Source organism: Polistes dominula, unplaced genomic scaffold (assembly GCF_049000335.1).
Source record: "Polistes dominula isolate Pdom_NZ unplaced genomic scaffold, Pdom_raw_medaka contig_75, whole genome shotgun sequence".
Lineage (NCBI taxonomy): Eukaryota > Metazoa > Arthropoda > Insecta > Hymenoptera > Vespidae > Polistes > Polistes dominula.
This window is the reverse complement of record NW_028301003.1, coordinates 2,334,200-2,352,500: the sequence shown is the minus strand read 5'-3', so window position 1 is coordinate 2,352,500 and position 18,301 is coordinate 2,334,200. Positions and strand designations below refer to the sequence as shown.

Here is an 18,301-nt window from a genome sequence, read left to right as displayed (position 1 = left end):
TAATTTTTTTTCTTTTGTTTTGTTGATACATCGTCTTATGTTTTTCTTTTTTATTTTGTACAATTTTTATTAAATTTGAAAAAATGTGTGTGTATTATGTTTTAAGTATTATTATTATTATTATTATTATTATTATTATTATTATTATTATTATCATTATTATTATTATTATTATTGTTTTATTAATGTATATGACTTTTTTTTTGTCTCTCCTGTGATATGAACATTTTTGACTCATTAGTACTGAGATGTAAAAATTTGTTCTGTATGATTTGTATTTTTTGTTTTTTTTTTTTATTTTAAATCGGTGCGACCAAATTTATAAATCAAATTGAAATTACTTCTTCTTCTTCTTCTTTTAGAAAGAGAAAAAAAAACCAATAAAAAAAAAAGAAATAATAAAAATATTATAATAATAATAAAAAGAAAAAAAAAGAAATATTATCATTGAAAAATATTATTTACTACGATATATTATTAATGCGACCATGTGACAAAACAGAAACAAAAACAAAAAAAAAAGAAAATAAATACGAGAAAAAGAAAAGAAATAAAAAAAAAAAATTATAATAATAAAACAAAATTGGAAATAATTATAACAAAAACGCGGCAAAAAATATCACAGGATCTTTTTTTTTTTTCATCTCTTATAAAATCAAATTCATCAGTTTTTTTGAGATCTGTTGTGTGGAACAATACGTAAGTCATAATTTTGTCCGTGCCAAAGTGCTTTTTCTTTTTAAAGCACAGAAATAATAATAATAATGATTTTTTATTTTTTTTTTTATGATTATAATTTATCATATATGTATATAATATATATTAATAATATATATTATATATTATATACATATATTTATATGATTATAATTTTTTTTTTTCATCACACAGATCTCCAAATATTTTTTCTTTTTTTTTTCTTTTTTTTTATTTCTTTTAAAAACAAATTTTCTTTTCGTTTCTCTTTTTCTTTGATTATTTCTTTTTTTTTAATTTTAATTAATTTAATTATAATAACAATCGTCATCGTTAAAATAACTACACAATTACGACGTTGTAATTTTTTTTTATAAGACAATTTCTAAGGAATTTCTATAAGAACAAATTTCTATAGAAAAACTGGTGATCTCTATTATTATTATTATTATTATTATTATTATTATTATTATTATTATTATTATTATTATTATTTTTAATCCGTTCATTCAATTTTTCATTATTATATATCACATATTTATTTTTTATTAAAAATTCTCTTTTAACTTACACGCATACATATATATATATATATATATATATAAAGAGAGGAGAAAAAAAAGAAACAAGAAAAAACATTTACAAAATCAAACATTTTTTCATTTTCTGCCAAAATTATTTTCTTATTTTTTTCTCCCCGCCAAAATCATTTTCTTTATTATTTTGATTTTTCTTTTAGTTCTTTTTTTTTTTAATTAATAATCTTCAACGTTTTGAAACATATTAAAAAATAAATACATTTATAAATATATGAATATGTTAGAAAGAAGATTAACATATGTGTATGTTACATATTTGTAACACCATAGATTTACATTTACAAGTTTAGGGATTTAATCAATCATATATTTGTTATTAAAAATTTTTTCTAAACTTTGATTTTGTTTTTTTGTTTTTTTTTTTTGAAATTTATTCTTTTTACGATGATAAAATATGTTTATATATATATATATTTATAATTTATTTTTCTATTTTTAAAATAATTTGTGGGATATATTATTCTAAACAAATTATTACATACCATACACAACAAATACACACACACACCGGTTCTTCTAAAGAAAAGAAAAAATAAGAAAAATAGAATGGGAGTATAAAAAAAACACACACACACACATTTTTTACCTTTTTTCGAAAACATGCATTACTAGTATTGAGAATAATAATTAAAAAAAAAGAAGATAAAACAAAGGACACTTTGTTTCTATACTGTAAAGTTTTCACGTATATAAAAGTGTACATTATATAATAATAATAATATAAATGACCACGTATATATTACAAAAACGTAAGAAAGAAAGAAAGAAAGAACAAACAAAACAGAAAGAAAATGGATTTAACATTAAAAAAAAACATGTAGATAATTTTACATCGATGCAATTGTCGCAACAAAATGCGATATACAAATACAAGTTTTTGTTCTCTTGTAGATATCCATGACGAAGTATATTAAAAATGGAGGTTAATAAGAATGAAAAAAAGATAAAGTATCATAAAGGAAATGATTTTTGTGTGAATAATAGGATTTTTTCTAAAATTGATTCTTTGTAAAAGGGTCTCAATAATCATAGTTTCTATCAAAGTTGTGTATCCTTTCAAGTGTCATCATTATCATTATCATTATCATCATCATCATCATCATCATCATCATTATTAATATCATCAATCATCATTTTTAATCCTTATGTATGCATATATTTATTATATTAAGTGAAATAATTATTTCATTTTGTTGTACGATTGACAGATATTCAAATTTCGCGCGTTTTTTTTCTTTTATATAGAAAAACAATTCAAATGAAAAACACGTGGATGGGGGTTTATTTATACGATTGAAACGAAATTTGTGTTGAATTTTTCATTGGAATCTTTTACAAATCTTACCATTGTTTTTTCTTATCATTTAAAATAACATACTCCTTGGAAATCTTAGAATTGTGTCGTGTCTTTCAAAAAATATGGCGGTACTCTTCCAAAGGGAGAAGTTTCATTTTAAAAAAAGAAACATAAGAAGTAATTATAATAACCAATAAACCCGCTATTGGAAATATGTTTATAAAAAAAAAATAATAATAATAATTATTGAAAAATCACAAAATATTTCTTTCGTTTTTTTAAATATTATTTTTTTTTTGTTTTTCTATTTGTTTTTTTTTTTTTTTTTTTTTTTTAATAGTCGAGTCAGATATTTTAGAATATTTTCTGATAAAAATTCACAGTACGAATGGAGATAGCGCGTTAAATAAATTTTTTGTAATATATAAGACGTGCTGCTAATATTATTACATCATCAATCACAATGTTTCATTGAAGTTTGAATAGTTTTGAAATCATATTACGAGAAAGCGTACGTGAAAAAGTTTGGTGGACACAAAAATATACGCTTAAAATGAGATGGACAAACAATTAGTTAACAAACAAACAACCAAATCATTAGAAAAATTTATAATCTTATTCTAATTCATAATAAGCCTACGTCCCTTTTTTGAAAATACATCCATTAGAAAAAAAAAATATATATATATATAATTAACTAATTCATGCGTACATCATTTTTAGATAATTAAAAAAAGTATTTACGAATATTTGTACGAGAAGAATGAAAAAAAAAATAATTAATTGTATAAATAATATCATACATTTATATTTTTTAATTTAGTTAACAATTTTATTATTATTATTATTATTATTATGATTTTTTTTGTTTCTTTTCGTATTTTTTTATTTAGTCGTTTATAAAATATTGATCTTTTATGTTTTATCGGATGTACACTCATTTTATGCTTTATATATATATATATATATATATAGAACTTGAGAAGAATCAGAAAAGTAACAAACAAAATATGAGAGCACTACCATCGGCACTCCTACGGTATTTTTGTTTTCATTCATAATGTATATATATATATATATTATTTGGATGCATCAAATGCTCTTACTGTGACTTCTTTTAAATTTCTAATATTTGAAATTTTCTGATGAACTTCCACAAGATATTAATATATTGTTTCACATATTGATATTAATTAAGAGAAATTATACCAATCACGAGTACAATAAGTTATTACATTATTATTGCAAAAATTTTTATAAAATGATTTCACCGGAGTTCACATATACCGATGAAGGTGCTTTTAAATTACATTAACCATGTGAAAAATCAATATATTTCTAAAAGTAACGTGATACGACACATGGTGACTGACAAAACATTAAATCATCATTTATTATCATTATTATTATTATTATTAATATTATTATTGATTTTCTTAACGTGCAAAATCGATGAATATAAATACAGATATACTCGATAAGTATTCCTGCAAAAGCACAAATCACCCCTTTAGAATTGAAATTGATTTATTTTTCTTCTTCTTTTATTTTCGTTATACCAAAACGATCAATTATAGATGTGAATTTATTTTTGATCAAAATTTCAGTTCGTAACCTTAGTATATACAAAAAGAGCGTTATCGAGAACTGCTCGAACTAGATCTTGTGTATCGACGATGTCGATGTCGTGGATTATTTTGTGGACTTCGAGAACGACTTCTTGGTCTACGTCTTGGTGGACGAGGACTTCTACGTCGATTCATCGGTGGTGAACGTCTACGATAACGTGGAGGAGTATTTCTACCACCTCCCCATCTTAATGGTACACGTCTTCCCATTACTGGTGACATTCTGCGCATTGGTATTGGTCTTGGTTTTGGTAACAATACTGGTGCAGCTGTTATTTCTTGACCATCGATTTGTCCTTGAAAAATCATCAACATTTCAATAATATTATTTTCATCATTTTATTTGATTATATTTGTAAATTATTTATCTTACCACCGTCCATATGTTTCATAGCATTTTCAGCTTCGTCGGCTGTTTCAAATTCGACATATGCGAATCCACGTCCTTGATTTGGATGAAGTTTATCCATCGAGAAGTCAACCATTTTGATTTGACCATAAGCTGAAAATATCTCCATTATGTGTTCTTTTGTAACATTTCGGGTCAAGTGCCCGATATGTATTTTTGTTGGCCTTGGAATTGGTGAACGTTCTCTGCGTTTACGTCGGGGTGAAGGAGATCTAGAAAATTAAACAAGAAATAAGAAAAGTATAACATATGATATACTAATATTATTACTTTACGTTAAAGGAATTAAATGTATATAAGAGATTAATAATGTAATAACCTGGAGCGTCCTTTAGGTTTGGGTTTATCAACAACAGAATTACTGCTTTTCTTTTTGTCCTTATCTCGGTCTCTTTCTCTATCTCGATCCCTGTCTCTCTCCCTTTCCCTGTCTCTATCCTTCTCCCTTTCTTTTTCCTTATTATCATGTCGTCTGGATGCATCAACACTCTTGCTGCGACTTCTTTTGCGACCTCTATCTCTGGAGCTACCAGATGAACTTCCAGAAGTACTAGAAGATGTACTCGAAGATGAACTAGATCTTGAACTACTGCCACTGCTAGAACTAGATGATCCTGAGCTACTGTCCGATGAACTGCGAGGTCATACGTATCAACATAATTATATGTTTTGAGACTTAACGTAGAATAATTAAAATGATAAATTATACCTGCTACCACTGCTGGAGGAAGATGCAGCACGTTTCTTTCTTTCTTTTTCTCTACCCCTTTCTCTTTTACTTTCCTTATCTGTAGCTTCAGAATCGCTTTTACCTGTACTATCCTTCCGGCTTCGAGCCCTATATATAAAGCGGCAAATGGCGTATATACGTATATACATATACATACAGATATACACAGAGGTTATACATTTTCAATGATTTTAAATGCAATCATATGAAAATATATATTAATCGAAACTTTACTTACATTATAATATTTTTTTAATGTCCTCTGATTAATTTAAGATCCAAGGAATACTTCCTATTAAGGTATATTGTACATTCTTCTTCTTCTTAAAAGTTACAATGGCGAATGGCGACGTTCATTCAAGACCGCGTCCATGTGTATCATTAAAATACTAATAATACTATTTTTAATATAAATAATATATTTTTGTTTTTAATATTTTAGATTAAGTTATCAAATAAAATTCGATTTTAATACAAATTTATACATATATGGAAATTAATAATTATTGTTTTCTAGTATTAAGCATTACATCGTGCAAAAACATATATGATTGGATAAAGATAAAATGTCTTCGCTGTGATTGGTTGAAATGAAATTAACTTGTATAAAATCTCTCTATGATAGGCTAAAATTAAAATGACACAATATAAAGTGTCGTTTTCATTGACTGCAATTGAAATGACATGATTGCAATTATAGAATATAATTATAACAATACATTTTAAATATGTATTTATAGAAATGACCAATTACAACAATAATAATCATTTAAATCATGAATACACATATTTATATTTTATTTTATAATTTTGTTCTGATTAATTGAATACAAAACCAATGAAATTTTGTATGTATATATAACTTTGATCAAATAATATTTTCATGAATAACAAAAAAGTTTGGTTAGAAATAATGAAAAGATAAGATTCGTCGAATTACCGAACACACCAATCAGAGCGTTGGTACAGGAGAAACAATTCGCTCTATTCACGTTATACATATAAGTCCTATATACATCTAGTTATACATATACGTATACATATACATATATATATATATGTCACAGAGAGTTAGGTGGTGTGTTCACGGTTGATGTAAGCATAAGCGACTAAATATTAATTACGTTACTAATGTTTTTGCCGGAGTAACATTCATGTGATGGAAGGTGTAATTAAGGACTTATCACGAATGACTAAAGTGAGAGAAAATGGGAGTCCTCGTAAATCATAGATCTTGCAACTTACAAACAAGTAGCACCGATGGACGCGGCCATGTTTCCTGGTAGCAGAAATCTTGCCCATTATTAATTCTTCTATTGTGAACCTAGAAGTTGGATTGTGCAGAATGCCGAAATGCGATGTGAAAACAAAATATGTACCAGCAATGTTCGCTTGGACGGTTCTATTAGGAGCTACGACACTTTTTTATTGTTTCCCGTGAGTAATGTGTTCAAATTTATCCCTAGAGTGTGTCATTCGTCGGATCATTACATATACGGGGTTTTTTTTTTTTTTACTTTTATTTACTTTTTATAAATTCTTTCAAAAATATGTTATCAATGACGATCATGTGTGTTTATCGTTATTTTCAAATTAAATACTTATGTGTTGATATTGATCATACAAAACAGGTGTCGATATTATGTCCTTCGATGGGGTTCCCTGGTGCCAGCCTTTCAAGGAGTTATATCTTTCTTTGTACTGACCAATTTTACACTGGCCACGTTTATGGATCCAGGTGTTATACCAAAAGGTATGTTGACATTATTAATAATAAATTAGTCAATTTATACAGACATATGTATTTATAACAGATTTTTAATTGTACGATATGTTTCCTTTTAAGCACCTCCTGACGAAGACAGGGAGGATGACTTTAGAGCTCCATTGTATAAGAACGTTGAGATCAATGGTATTACTGTACGTATGAAATGGTGTGTTACGTGCAAATTTTATAGACCACCTCGTTGTTCTCATTGTAGCGTTTGCAACCATTGCATCGAAGTAAGTATGAATATATAGAGTGTCCTAAAGTTTATCAATCAAACTGCAATCAGTAATCTTGTAAATTATACTTTTGCAATTTGATCAATGAATTCTGTAATATTTTCTATATAAATATATATTTTGTATATTTACAGACATTTGATCATCACTGCCCGTGGGTCAACAATTGCATTGGTAGAAGAAATTACAGATTTTTTTTCTTCTTCCTTTTGTCCCTTAGCCTTCATATGATTAGTATATTTGGACTTTGTTTGTATTTCATATTGGAACATCAAAAGCAATTAGGAGACGTTGACGCAATTATTTCGTATCCTTCAAAACCAATACAAATAATTCATTCTTAAAATAATGATTTTTTATTATTGATATATTTCTTAACTGTAAACATAGGCTTGTGCTTATGGGTGTGATAGTATTACTGTTTCTTCCAATTTTTGGATTAACAGGCTTTCACATAATACTTGTTTCTAGAGGACGAACAACCAATGAACAAGTAACGGGCAAGTTCAACGGAGGTTACAATCCTTTCTCGAAAGGATGTTTACAAAATTGTTGGTATACGCAATTTGGACCACAATACCCAAGGTTATATATTATACTGTCAATTAAATACTATTACTTATTAAGTAAATATATATGTATATATATATTGTAAAAGAAAACATTTATTTTTACAGTTTAATTAAGCCTGATAAATATTCAGGAAAACGACGAGGCGCATGTACATCTGAGATATCAACCATAGACAGTGAGAACCAGGTAAAAACCTACATGGATAGCAGCAATGGTGTTAGAAATGCCAGTTCAAATGCTTACAATAAGGTAAGAGCTAGTGCAACTATGCTGAACAAAAAAAAAGAAAAGAACAAAAAAACCAATCAAACTTCTCTTGCTTCTGTACACAAAGAAGAAACTTTTTAAAAGGCAAAATGTTCTCTTTTCCTTGGCATGCTTCTTTTAACGCTGTTCTATTGTGCAATGTTGTTGCTTTATTTTACACTTGTAGATGTGATACACGTTACACGAGTTGGAAAATTTCCTTGATTATATAATTAGATTATCCAATACATTTCCTCTTTTTTACATACTGTTTGTAATTGAACTTGTATAATTTTAGCTTAATAAGCTTGTTCTAACAACCATTGCGTATATGTTTAATCTATAATGTTATATTTCATGAAAACAAATGCTTTTAGTTCTGTGAATTAATCTTCCATACCTAAAACAAAACAAAAAAAAGAAACATTAATTTCATCTAATCTTGTAATTTATGTCCTTAGAGTACTACGAGCACAAGTGAAGATTCCTTTTCCATAACCAATTTCCAATTCAGAATAGCAGAAAGATGTTGATTTTATTTGTATAATAATCTATTCCTGCCAATCCTAAACTAATGCCTCTGCCTGCAGAATATTTACTATGTATGATTATTGTCATGAATATTATTATATAAAATATATTATAATATATTGTTAATATAACAACATTTAAACGCATTATATAAAATATATATTTTGTAATTATCATTTATAGTTATCACCTGGTCGTGATGGTTCAGATACAGATATGGAACCAACCGCGTCTCAATCAGCAGATTGTGAACCAACACCACCATTGCAAAGACATGGTTCTAAAAGCAATTTCTTTTTGCCACCCGTTGAAAGTAATGAATCTCCCAGGCATCCTCAACCACCACAACATCGTCATCCGATTCATTATCCTAGAGGCAGTCCTCATCCAAAGCCAAGGTAATAATAATAATAATAATAATAATAATAATTTAAAAGTAAGATTATAAAAAGGTTTAATACATTTAATTTCTTTTATAGGGGGATGAATGGATCACGTAGTCATACACCAGACCCATTATCACCAGAAGTAAGTGGTTCTCCTGCTACTGCTCCTCAACGTAATCAAGGTCAAGGAGGTGCTAGTCCAACAATGCAACAACGTATTAAAGCAATAGGAGTACCAACGCCACTTGCCATTTCCAGTCCTATCCGCAGGTATGCTCAGATTCTTTAGCCATAATATCGGATCCAAACACATCGTCGTTGTACCTACAGCTCCCATCTTAAGGGATATTTATTCAAAAAATTTATTCAAATCAATTTTATTAATATTATTTATTTTTTAATTAAAAAAAAAAAACATTTATTTATAATAAATATTTTCTCTCGATAAAAAGAAAAAAAAATGTTTATCGATAAACTTTTTTTTTTTTACATCTTGGAATAAATTGATTGATTAATTATTGATATTAAAAATAAATTAAAAATAAATTAAATAATTAAGGACTTTTGAAATTCTTTTCATTGCACAAATAAAAAAATGATTTTTGACATAGAGAGAGCAAGAGGGGGAAGCACCACACACATACACATACACTAGTAATAGTTATATTGCATCTTTCAAGCACGCTGCCAATATAAAAATGGATAATTTGTTTGTTTTTTTTTTTTTAATTTTTTTTTATTCTCGTCACCTATTTTCTCTCAAAATGTCGTTGTCACCTTATAAGTTAGAACAAAATAAAAAAAAAAATAATGAATATAACTACCCTAATTATTCCACCCACCCCTTTTCTCTATATTCTTCTTCTTCTCACTTTGAAAAAACTCACCCCCCTCACTCTTGCTCTTATTATTATTATTATTATTATTATTATTATTATCCTACATTATTTTTCTCACACGTATTGTTCACTCTATTTTCTCACCTTATAATCCTTCGATTAACCTTACGAAAGGAACAACCTGTCGAAAAGACGATTGTGCGATGTAGTTCACAATAAAATTGTAGAAGGTTAGTCTCTCTGCATGAATACATACTACGAGATCTATGGTATATAGATAAGTTTGTGTCCCACTGCAGGGGGTGGTAACTGCAAGGAGCTGCTCTCTGCCATCATGTTGCAACCTACTGCAGGTAAACACGAACTTCATCCTACGAGGAAATATCGTAGTTTAAAATTGTGCTTTCTTGCATAATGGTTTATAAGGATTGCATTTTTAAAAGAAAATAAAAAAAAAAAAAATAATATATATATATATATATATATAAATATATATATTTTTACCCAATTGAAACATTTTTTGAACAAACAAACAAAAAATATACTTAAACAAGTTTTTTTACGTACAAACACACAACATGTATACACGTGTTATATACGCTCACAAACATACGCATACACATAGACACACACAAGCACGTTGAACACTTACATGTATTTCTTAGGTTCGCTATATGTTTTACTTTCCTTCAATAGATGCTAATTTCTTAACAGGAATGATGCGCTGCTCTCTCTCCTGTATGTCTCGCCAGAGCCGTATTTGTATGGCTACAATGCTCAGCACTCGCATATATTATTAAATATTGGTTCACTGTACTGTGCATTTGTCGATTATATCAACATTCATTTAACCATACCATCGTCCGATTAGGCTCAGAAACCGAAACGGTCAATCTATGTTACAGATCCAATCCAGGTACACCGACACAGGTACGTCGGCCGGACTTTATAGGAGTTAATGAAACACCAACATATTATGACGTACAACAAGGAAATAGTATTGGAATTGGTGGTGGCGGGGGAGTCGGTGGAGTTACCGTTGTTACCGGTTATAGTCCTCAACGACGTTTTTTATCGGAAAGCGAGCTAATCCATGCCGATCATTCTTATTCGAGAACCAACAATACCGTTGACAACATTAGAGAACTTGCAGGGTCACCACAGCGTGGTGCATATTTGTGGAAAGATAATTCACCCGGTAGCTATCAAGTAACGGGAGGAAATATGTCCTCGTCGACAAATACTGGAGCAGCAGCGGCAGCAGCAGCAGCAGCAGTAGCAGCAACTCATCAATCTCCTTCACAGAGACCACCACCACCTTATGATTATTATCGCTCTAATCCAACTAGTCCAACTCAACAATCTTATACAACTGCTCCAAGAGCAGCTTATCATCCAGCTATGAGAGGTGGTGTACCAGTCTTCCCACCCCATCAGCCACATCAACAGTCGCCGCAAGTTAAAAGAAAAGCTGTTATGGCAACACCAACAACACCTACTTCTGGCGATACCAGACGTAGACCTATGTCATTTGTAAGAGCGTTAGAAATGACAGACTCTATGGAAATGGTCTCTGCTCCTAATGATTCAAGATCGCAAAGACCTACCACACCAACACCAGATCGAGCAAGTGTCTATGATATGAGTTATGAGATATCCGTATAGCCCATCTTTCCAGTCTCCGTACAATCCTGCCGTTGGACGGAGAGAGTGCAAATATTGCTACCCTTATGCGTCTCTCGTTCAAATCAAGAAGGAACGTACATTACTTACAATATATCCGTCTAAAGGAAAATAAACAAGCACCAGCAGCAGCAAGCAGCAATATTGTACGTTGATATCGAATATAACATCAACTACATTCAATCCTATTGGTCCAGTCTCTTACAATACATATGATCACTTTTCATGTATATTATTCATACACTTAACGCTAACTAAGGAACTATATTATTTTTTCCAAGAGACTATAGAGTTAGCGTTATCACGTAAATTATATTATATTTGTAACATCGGTAATTACGATATAACAATGATGATGATGATGATGATGATGATGATAATAATGAGGATGAATAATAATATCTATAATACTAAAAAAAAATGATTACGATTACGATGACTATGATGATGATGATGTTGATGTTGATGATGATGATGGTGGTGGTGGTGGTAATGATGGTGATGGTGATGATGATGTTGATTATAACAATGATGAGTGTGTGAAAATTATTATATAATATAATAAAGGCGGCTAGTTAGAGCCATAAGTAATTTTACAGTAATCGACGCGAATATTTTAAAGAGAATGAAAATGAAAGAAAGAGAAAATGAAAAAAGATGGCAGATTAATACCGAATTATTTTCCATTGCGAAATCGCATACCAAATAGAAATGTAATATCGCACGAAGAAATACAATTATATTCTTCGTTACATCATTTTTGGGACTTTTACGAAAATATAACGTAAACTAAAAATATATGTATATATATACATACATATATATGTATATATATTTAAAAAGAAAAAAAAAACAACAACAACGCGATAAGCTAGTCGCGTTATTAATGAAAATTCTGTGTAAGATAATCGTGAAAAATGTGTAGTAAAATTTTTAATATACATATATATAAATATATATATATATACATATGCATATGAATATAATTACATATGTATACGTATATATATATACATATATAAATATATATAATTTAACAATATTTATACGTAAATGATAAATATAAGACTTTATATAATTTCACCCATATATATACATATATATAATATATAAGTCTTATATATGTATATATATATATATATATATATTTGTTATGGATCCACATCATTTTATTATGTACGTGCCCAACTTATAAGACTTTTGATTTTTATGAAAAAAAAAAAAAAATACAAAAATAAAAAAAAAATACATATGGGGGAAGAAAAGTCAAACGAACAAACAAACAAAAAAAAAATATAAAAAAAAAGGAACAAACAAACGAAGCATACAAAATAAAATGTGAAACAAACAGAAAAAAACCAGAAAATTTTTGTGAGTATGTAAGAGAAATGTATGCGAACGAATGTGTCCCAAACACCACACCATACACATACACACAAACACACGTGCCGAGAATTTGGAAATAAACAAAAAAATAAGACCATAAAAACATACATACGGTTCTTTAGGTATACAAATAAATACATACAGCATATGTCTCACAAAATATATACATATATATATAAACATATGCATACACATACACCGAATAAATGCTACTTTGAAACAAAAAAAAAAAAAGAAAAAAGAAAGAAAGAAAACAAAACGATTTGTACTATACACAAAATGTCGCGTTTATTAATTGATATATAAATTAATCACTTAATTAATTATTATTATTCATTGCCGGTACATTATTATTATTATTATTATTACATTTGTAAGATTATATGAATTTTAGGCAAACTGTATATGTCCAATTTCGACATATATATGTATATGTGAGAGAGAGGCTTGATACACACATAAAAACAGACTGTAAAGTTAAGGTGAAAAAAAAAAGGAAAAGAAAAGAAAAAAAAAATACCTTTTTGCATAAACGCACTTCGTTTATAATGAAATTGATAATTAATACTATTTCATAGCACATATCGTTCTGCTAAATAACGATGAGATTAAAAAAGAAAAGAACATCGAAATTTTCTAATTGTCAAATTTTCTATATATGTGTATATACATATGCATATGTGTACTGTCCAACTTTGAATGACAGATCTCTGCACGTGGGAACCTTTTTTTCACAGATAGATAGTACATAATATTTTCATGAATATACATATATATATATATACAATATATATGTTTGTTATTTGACAAAAAGAAAACTTATTCAAGCATTGTAAGAATTCCTTCCATGTTAAAAACGCTTTTTAAACAAACAAAAAAATGAACAAGAGAATGTGTTGTTGCCCGCCGTCTTTAAAGATTTAGCTTCCATATATTCATTTTTATATTTCAAAAGAAAGAGAGAGATCTGTGCCAAATTTCCACTCTTCACACCCCACCTCTTAGAACACCCCCTAAAACCGCCGCCCTTATTTTGTACTAGGACAAAAATCGGTGTAGGCCCGGTTGCACCACTTTTACTAGAAATTTAAGTGAGACTCTTTTAATGGAGAAAAAAAATAATAATAATTAATAATATAATAATAATAATAATAATAATAATAATAACAATAATAATAATAATCATCATCATAATAATGATAACAATAACAATAATAATAATAATAAAGGCACGCCTTAATAACGAGCTAGAACGTCATAGTTTTTAGCAAATGTTTGTTTTATATTTTTTTTGTTTTGTTTTTCTTTTAGTTCTTTTTTTTAATTTTTTTTTTTTTTCAAACGCTTCACTTGAATTTGCAGTGAAGATAGTGCAATCCTTGAGACGACCATAGTTTTATTAGTGTCATTATTAAAATGATGTACTTTAAAAGAGAAAATGGAGAGGAGAAGCGGATGAGGAAGAGAGGAAGAGGAAGATGAACAAGACAACGGTACAACACACAATAAAAATAAAATAAAATAAAAAAGAGAAAGAGAGAAAAAATAATATTGATTAAGAGAGAAAAAAAAAAAGAAAAAAACTTTAATGCATAAGATTTGTGACGAATGTTTAGTGTTTATAAAACTTGATGTACTTGTACATAAAACAAAAAAAAAATACTACTCGTTATTATCACTTACATGTACATATACATTTCGGTACTTACGTATCGTCTACGAAATAAAAGTCATGAAAATATAGTTCATTATCGTATATATCTATTTGTAATTAAATTAGAAAATTTGTAAACTTATTATTCGAATTTTTTCTTTGGTGTCGCGTTAAGTCAACTTTTGAATTCGCCGCCAAAAATACGAATGTTCGTCAAAGCATATCGAGAGGTCGAATATTTTTCGATATATGTATCAAATGTATTTAATAATTTCGATAACGTGTTAAATTATCAAATTTACCACTGAAAGTACGAGTGTTCGTAAAAACATTTCAAATGATTAAAATATTTGTCAGTATACATATATATATATATATATCAAATATATTTAATAATTTCAGTGTCGCATTAAATTATTATTTGAATTTGCCGCCAACGTTCGTAAAAGCATTTCGAAAAATTCATCGAATATTTCTTCATTCATTATTGATTTATTTGTTCACATTTATAAAATATATTTAATTAACAATTTATTTTAGAGAACAAATTTTAATAATGATTCTTAATTTACAAAAAAAAGAAAAGAAATTAATTTAATTTAGAAAAGGAATAATTTAAAATAAGAGGTCATAATTTTCCCGCACAGATGGCGCCTGCGCGCACCGTTTAGAAGTACGATAGATGTCGTCTAAACAAGTGTTGTGGTCAAGAGTAAAATGAAAGTAGCATAGCGGTAACCGTAGTAGTACGCTCTGTATATTAATCATTTTTAACTTTTAATTATTTATAAAAAAACAAGAAGAAAATCCTCATGATAAAACAAACATTATAAACAACAATGTTGTTATTTTGGAAATAACCTATTTTATTTCTAAGAATGATAAAATTCAAACGATCATGTTAAACGTTATCTGGATAATTTAGGAAAATGATGAAGTCGACAAGTACTATTAAACTTGTGTTAAGTGTTGACCTAAAAATGGACCTTGAATTTTTATAATACGAATGTTATACATTACCAGATAAAGAAACGAAGAGAAAAATTGTGAAAGAAGGAAAAACAGAAAAATACAGAGAGAGAGAGAGAGAGAGAGAGAGAGAGAGAGAGAGAGTGAGTGAGTGAAAGAAGGATAGTAAGAGTGAGAGAAAAAGAGAAGAGTGAGTGAGTAGAGAGAGAGAGAGAGTGAGAGAAAGAGAGGAGTAAGAGCACATCGAACTCAAACGATCGTTCGTGCTCTTAATTTAGAGTTTTTTGTTAAATCGTCGTGACGAGGTGCGATGAAGTAAAAGCTGGAGGATGATGGGCGATCAGTTTCGTAGTAAAGTGGAGCAGTACTCGCCAAAATCATCACCGAGGGGTGCACGTTCCCCTGTTGTTTCTCGCCAAGACTCGACAGGGACACTCAAAACGACGATTTCCCTCGGAAAAAATCCTTCCATCGTCCACAGTGGTCCTTTTTATTTAATGAAAGAACCACCTGGTAATCATAAGTTTTATTATTATTTGTAATCATTAATCTTATTCAATTCAATTGGATCACGTTGTTTATTTATGGTATATATATATAATAACTCTTAAAATAAAATTGACAACATTTCAAACACACTGAATACGCAATCACAGTGATGCGCACTTAAATTTAGTTTTTAGTTTAGTGTTGTTCGTTTTTCATAGTTATTTTTATTCTATTATTATAGTCTTGTCATTTATTAATCCATGTTTGACAGTGTTATTTGTATATCAATTTTATACTTTTATTTTATTACAAATTGACAAGAATTTTCTGTATAATTGTTATATATACCATTAAGTTGATCATTTGACTTGTTTTTATATTTAAAATATAGTTTTAAAATATCTAAGTATTATTTAGTTATATATAGTTATATATAGTTATATTTAGTTATATATAGTAAAATATAGTTTTTATATTTAATATATATATATATTGTTGTTTTTTTTTCAAAAAGTGTCAATGTAATTTATGCAAGAAAATGTTATGTAAACACAGGTTATTTAAAGATTTTATTCAAAAATACTCTGACACTATTTGATCAAGAAAACTTCTTCAGACATTTTATAAATTTATATAAATATATTCATTTTAATTTTATATGAAAACTCAAACTTTCCAAATATTAAAACAAACATTCAAGAACCTTATGACGTGGTCTTGTATTATAATTTAATTTTAATAAATATAATTTTTATAAACGTTAACTAATTTTTCTTTTTAGGGGAGAGTGAACTTACTGGAGCAACGAATTTGATGGCATATTATGGTCTAGAACATTCCTACAGTAAATTTAGCGGTAAAAAGCTTAAAGAACAATTATCTTCGTTTCTTCCTAATTTACCTGGCAATATTGATACACCTGGTCATCAGGATAATAGGTAAGAAAATAAATGTTTATTTATTTAGCATTTATTATATCTTGATTTAGTTTATATTCATAATTTTGTATTTCACAGTTCATTAAGGTCTGTAATAGAAAAACCTCCAATTGGTGGTAAAGAATTATTACCACTGACTAGTGTGCAATTAGCTGGTTTTAGATTACATCCGGGACCAGTAAGATCATCTCATTATTTATTTATTTATTTATTTATTTATTCATTTTTATCATTATTAAGACAATAATTGCTTTGTTTTTTATCTTTTTTTTTTTAGTTACCCGAGCAATACAGATATGTAAATCAAGCACCACAAAAGAAACATAAGAACAAACATAAAAAGCATAAACACAAACCTGGTGAAATACCAACCGGACAAGAAACAGCTACCACCGATATCAGCAGTTCAGATACACACGAAAAGAAACATAAAAAACAGAAAAGACACGACGAAGAAAAAGAAGCAAGGAAGAAAAGAAAAAAAGAGAAAAAAGGAAAAAACAAAAACACAGCCCTGAACACACCGGTGGACTTACACCTTCTCAGCATTCCAATTCGTGATCTCTAAATTGTGAAATAACATTTTTTAATCCGTCGTCATTTCAAATCTATGAAAATGAGTTAATTATATATATTTTCACTTTATACGTATAAACGTACGCGTCATCATATTAATAATAAATGTTTACACCGTTTGTATATAATCAATATTTTGTGATCTTAGGATTTATTCGATAGTCAAATCACTAAGAAACGTTTGAATTTGTTTTGTACAGTTTCTTTTATTATTCATCTTCGTTTTGATCGTGTTGCATTAAAAATAATTTAAAACCACAGTTTATATATACATACATATATATATAAACTATACCTATATATATATATAAATATATACACATCATGTAGTTTTAAATTATTTTTAAACAATATTATTAATCTTTCATTCAAAGTTATTGTACAGATTATATCTGATATAAGAGTATTATAAAAAAAAAAATCAAAAACATTAATTCTTTAAAAAAATCTTTTTGTCAATTGATGATACTCCTTTGCATCCAATTGACTGTTTTAAATAAATAATCGCATACGACGAGAGAGAGAGAGAGAGAGAGAGAGAGAGAAAGCGTATCTTTTGAAATATATTAATTAATTTTCAAAATATGTGTATAGTATTTATAAACACGAAGATAAAAGTATAATTTAATAATCTTTCAACAATATTTTATTATCTTTAATACCGA

General features: G+C 28.0%; 3 protein-coding genes across 4 annotated transcripts; 2 read left to right on the top strand and 1 right to left on the bottom strand.

Moving 5' to 3' along the window:
* Positions 1–1,764: 1,764 nt before the first annotated feature.
* On the bottom strand, positions 1,765–5,757 carry LOC107067365 (uncharacterized). Its single transcript, XM_015322808.2, has 5 exons — positions 5,598–5,757; positions 5,339–5,467; positions 4,949–5,263; positions 4,594–4,841; positions 1,765–4,516 (listed from the first exon to the last, which is right to left on the bottom strand). Coding segments are annotated over exons 1-5 (981 nt in total). The 5' UTR covers positions 5,600–5,757; the 3' UTR covers positions 1,765–4,229.
* A 522-nt stretch (positions 5,758–6,279) lies between these two features.
* Zdhhc8 (zinc finger DHHC-type containing 8) lies at positions 6,280–14,753 on the top strand. 2 transcript variants are annotated; one of them, XM_015322710.2, is made up of 9 exons: positions 6,280–6,796; positions 6,991–7,112; positions 7,206–7,363; positions 7,501–7,673; positions 7,757–7,951; positions 8,044–8,125; positions 8,900–9,114; positions 9,196–9,372; positions 10,847–14,753. In XM_015322710.2, exons 1-9 carry the CDS (start codon positions 6,705–6,707, stop codon positions 11,604–11,606), a joined length of 1,974 nt encoding a protein of 657 aa, XP_015178196.2. In that variant the 5' UTR covers positions 6,280–6,704; the 3' UTR covers positions 11,607–14,753. The 2 variants fall into 2 exon arrangements, with proteins under 2 accessions (XP_015178196.2, XP_015178195.2); XM_015322709.2 differs by having other exon boundaries at positions 6,286–6,796; positions 8,044–8,188.
* A 139-nt stretch (positions 14,754–14,892) lies between these two features.
* MED19 (mediator complex subunit 19) lies at positions 14,893–18,278 on the top strand. The gene is given in 5 exon segments (XM_015322611.2): positions 14,893–16,146; positions 16,904–17,060; positions 17,139–17,238; positions 17,338–17,545; positions 17,548–18,278. Coding segments are annotated over 5 exon segments (723 nt in total). The 5' UTR covers positions 14,893–15,962; the 3' UTR covers positions 17,622–18,278.
* The last annotated feature ends 23 nt before the right edge of the window (positions 18,279–18,301 follow it).

Bases quoted from the DNA above. Each gene is read 5' to 3' on its own strand.
- Zdhhc8 (XM_015322709.2), top strand. From the start codon at position 6,705: ATGCCGAAATGCGATGTGAAAACAAAATATGTACCAGCAATGTTCGCT. The intron at 7,113-7,205 runs GTATGTTGACAT...TTTCCTTTTAAG, and splicing joins TCCAGGTGTTATACCAAAAG to CACCTCCTGACGAAGACAGG. The intron at 7,952-8,043 runs GTTATATATTAT...TTATTTTTACAG, and splicing joins TTTGGACCACAATACCCAAG to TTTAATTAAGCCTGATAAAT.
- LOC107067365 (XM_015322808.2), bottom strand. The intron at 4,842-4,948 runs GTTATTACATTA...TTAATTTTCTAG, and splicing joins AAACCTAAAGGACGCTCCAG to ATCTCCTTCACCCCGACGTA. The intron at 4,517-4,593 runs GTAAGATAAATA...TGATTTTTCAAG, and splicing joins TATGAAACATATGGACGGTG to GACAAATCGATGGTCAAGAA.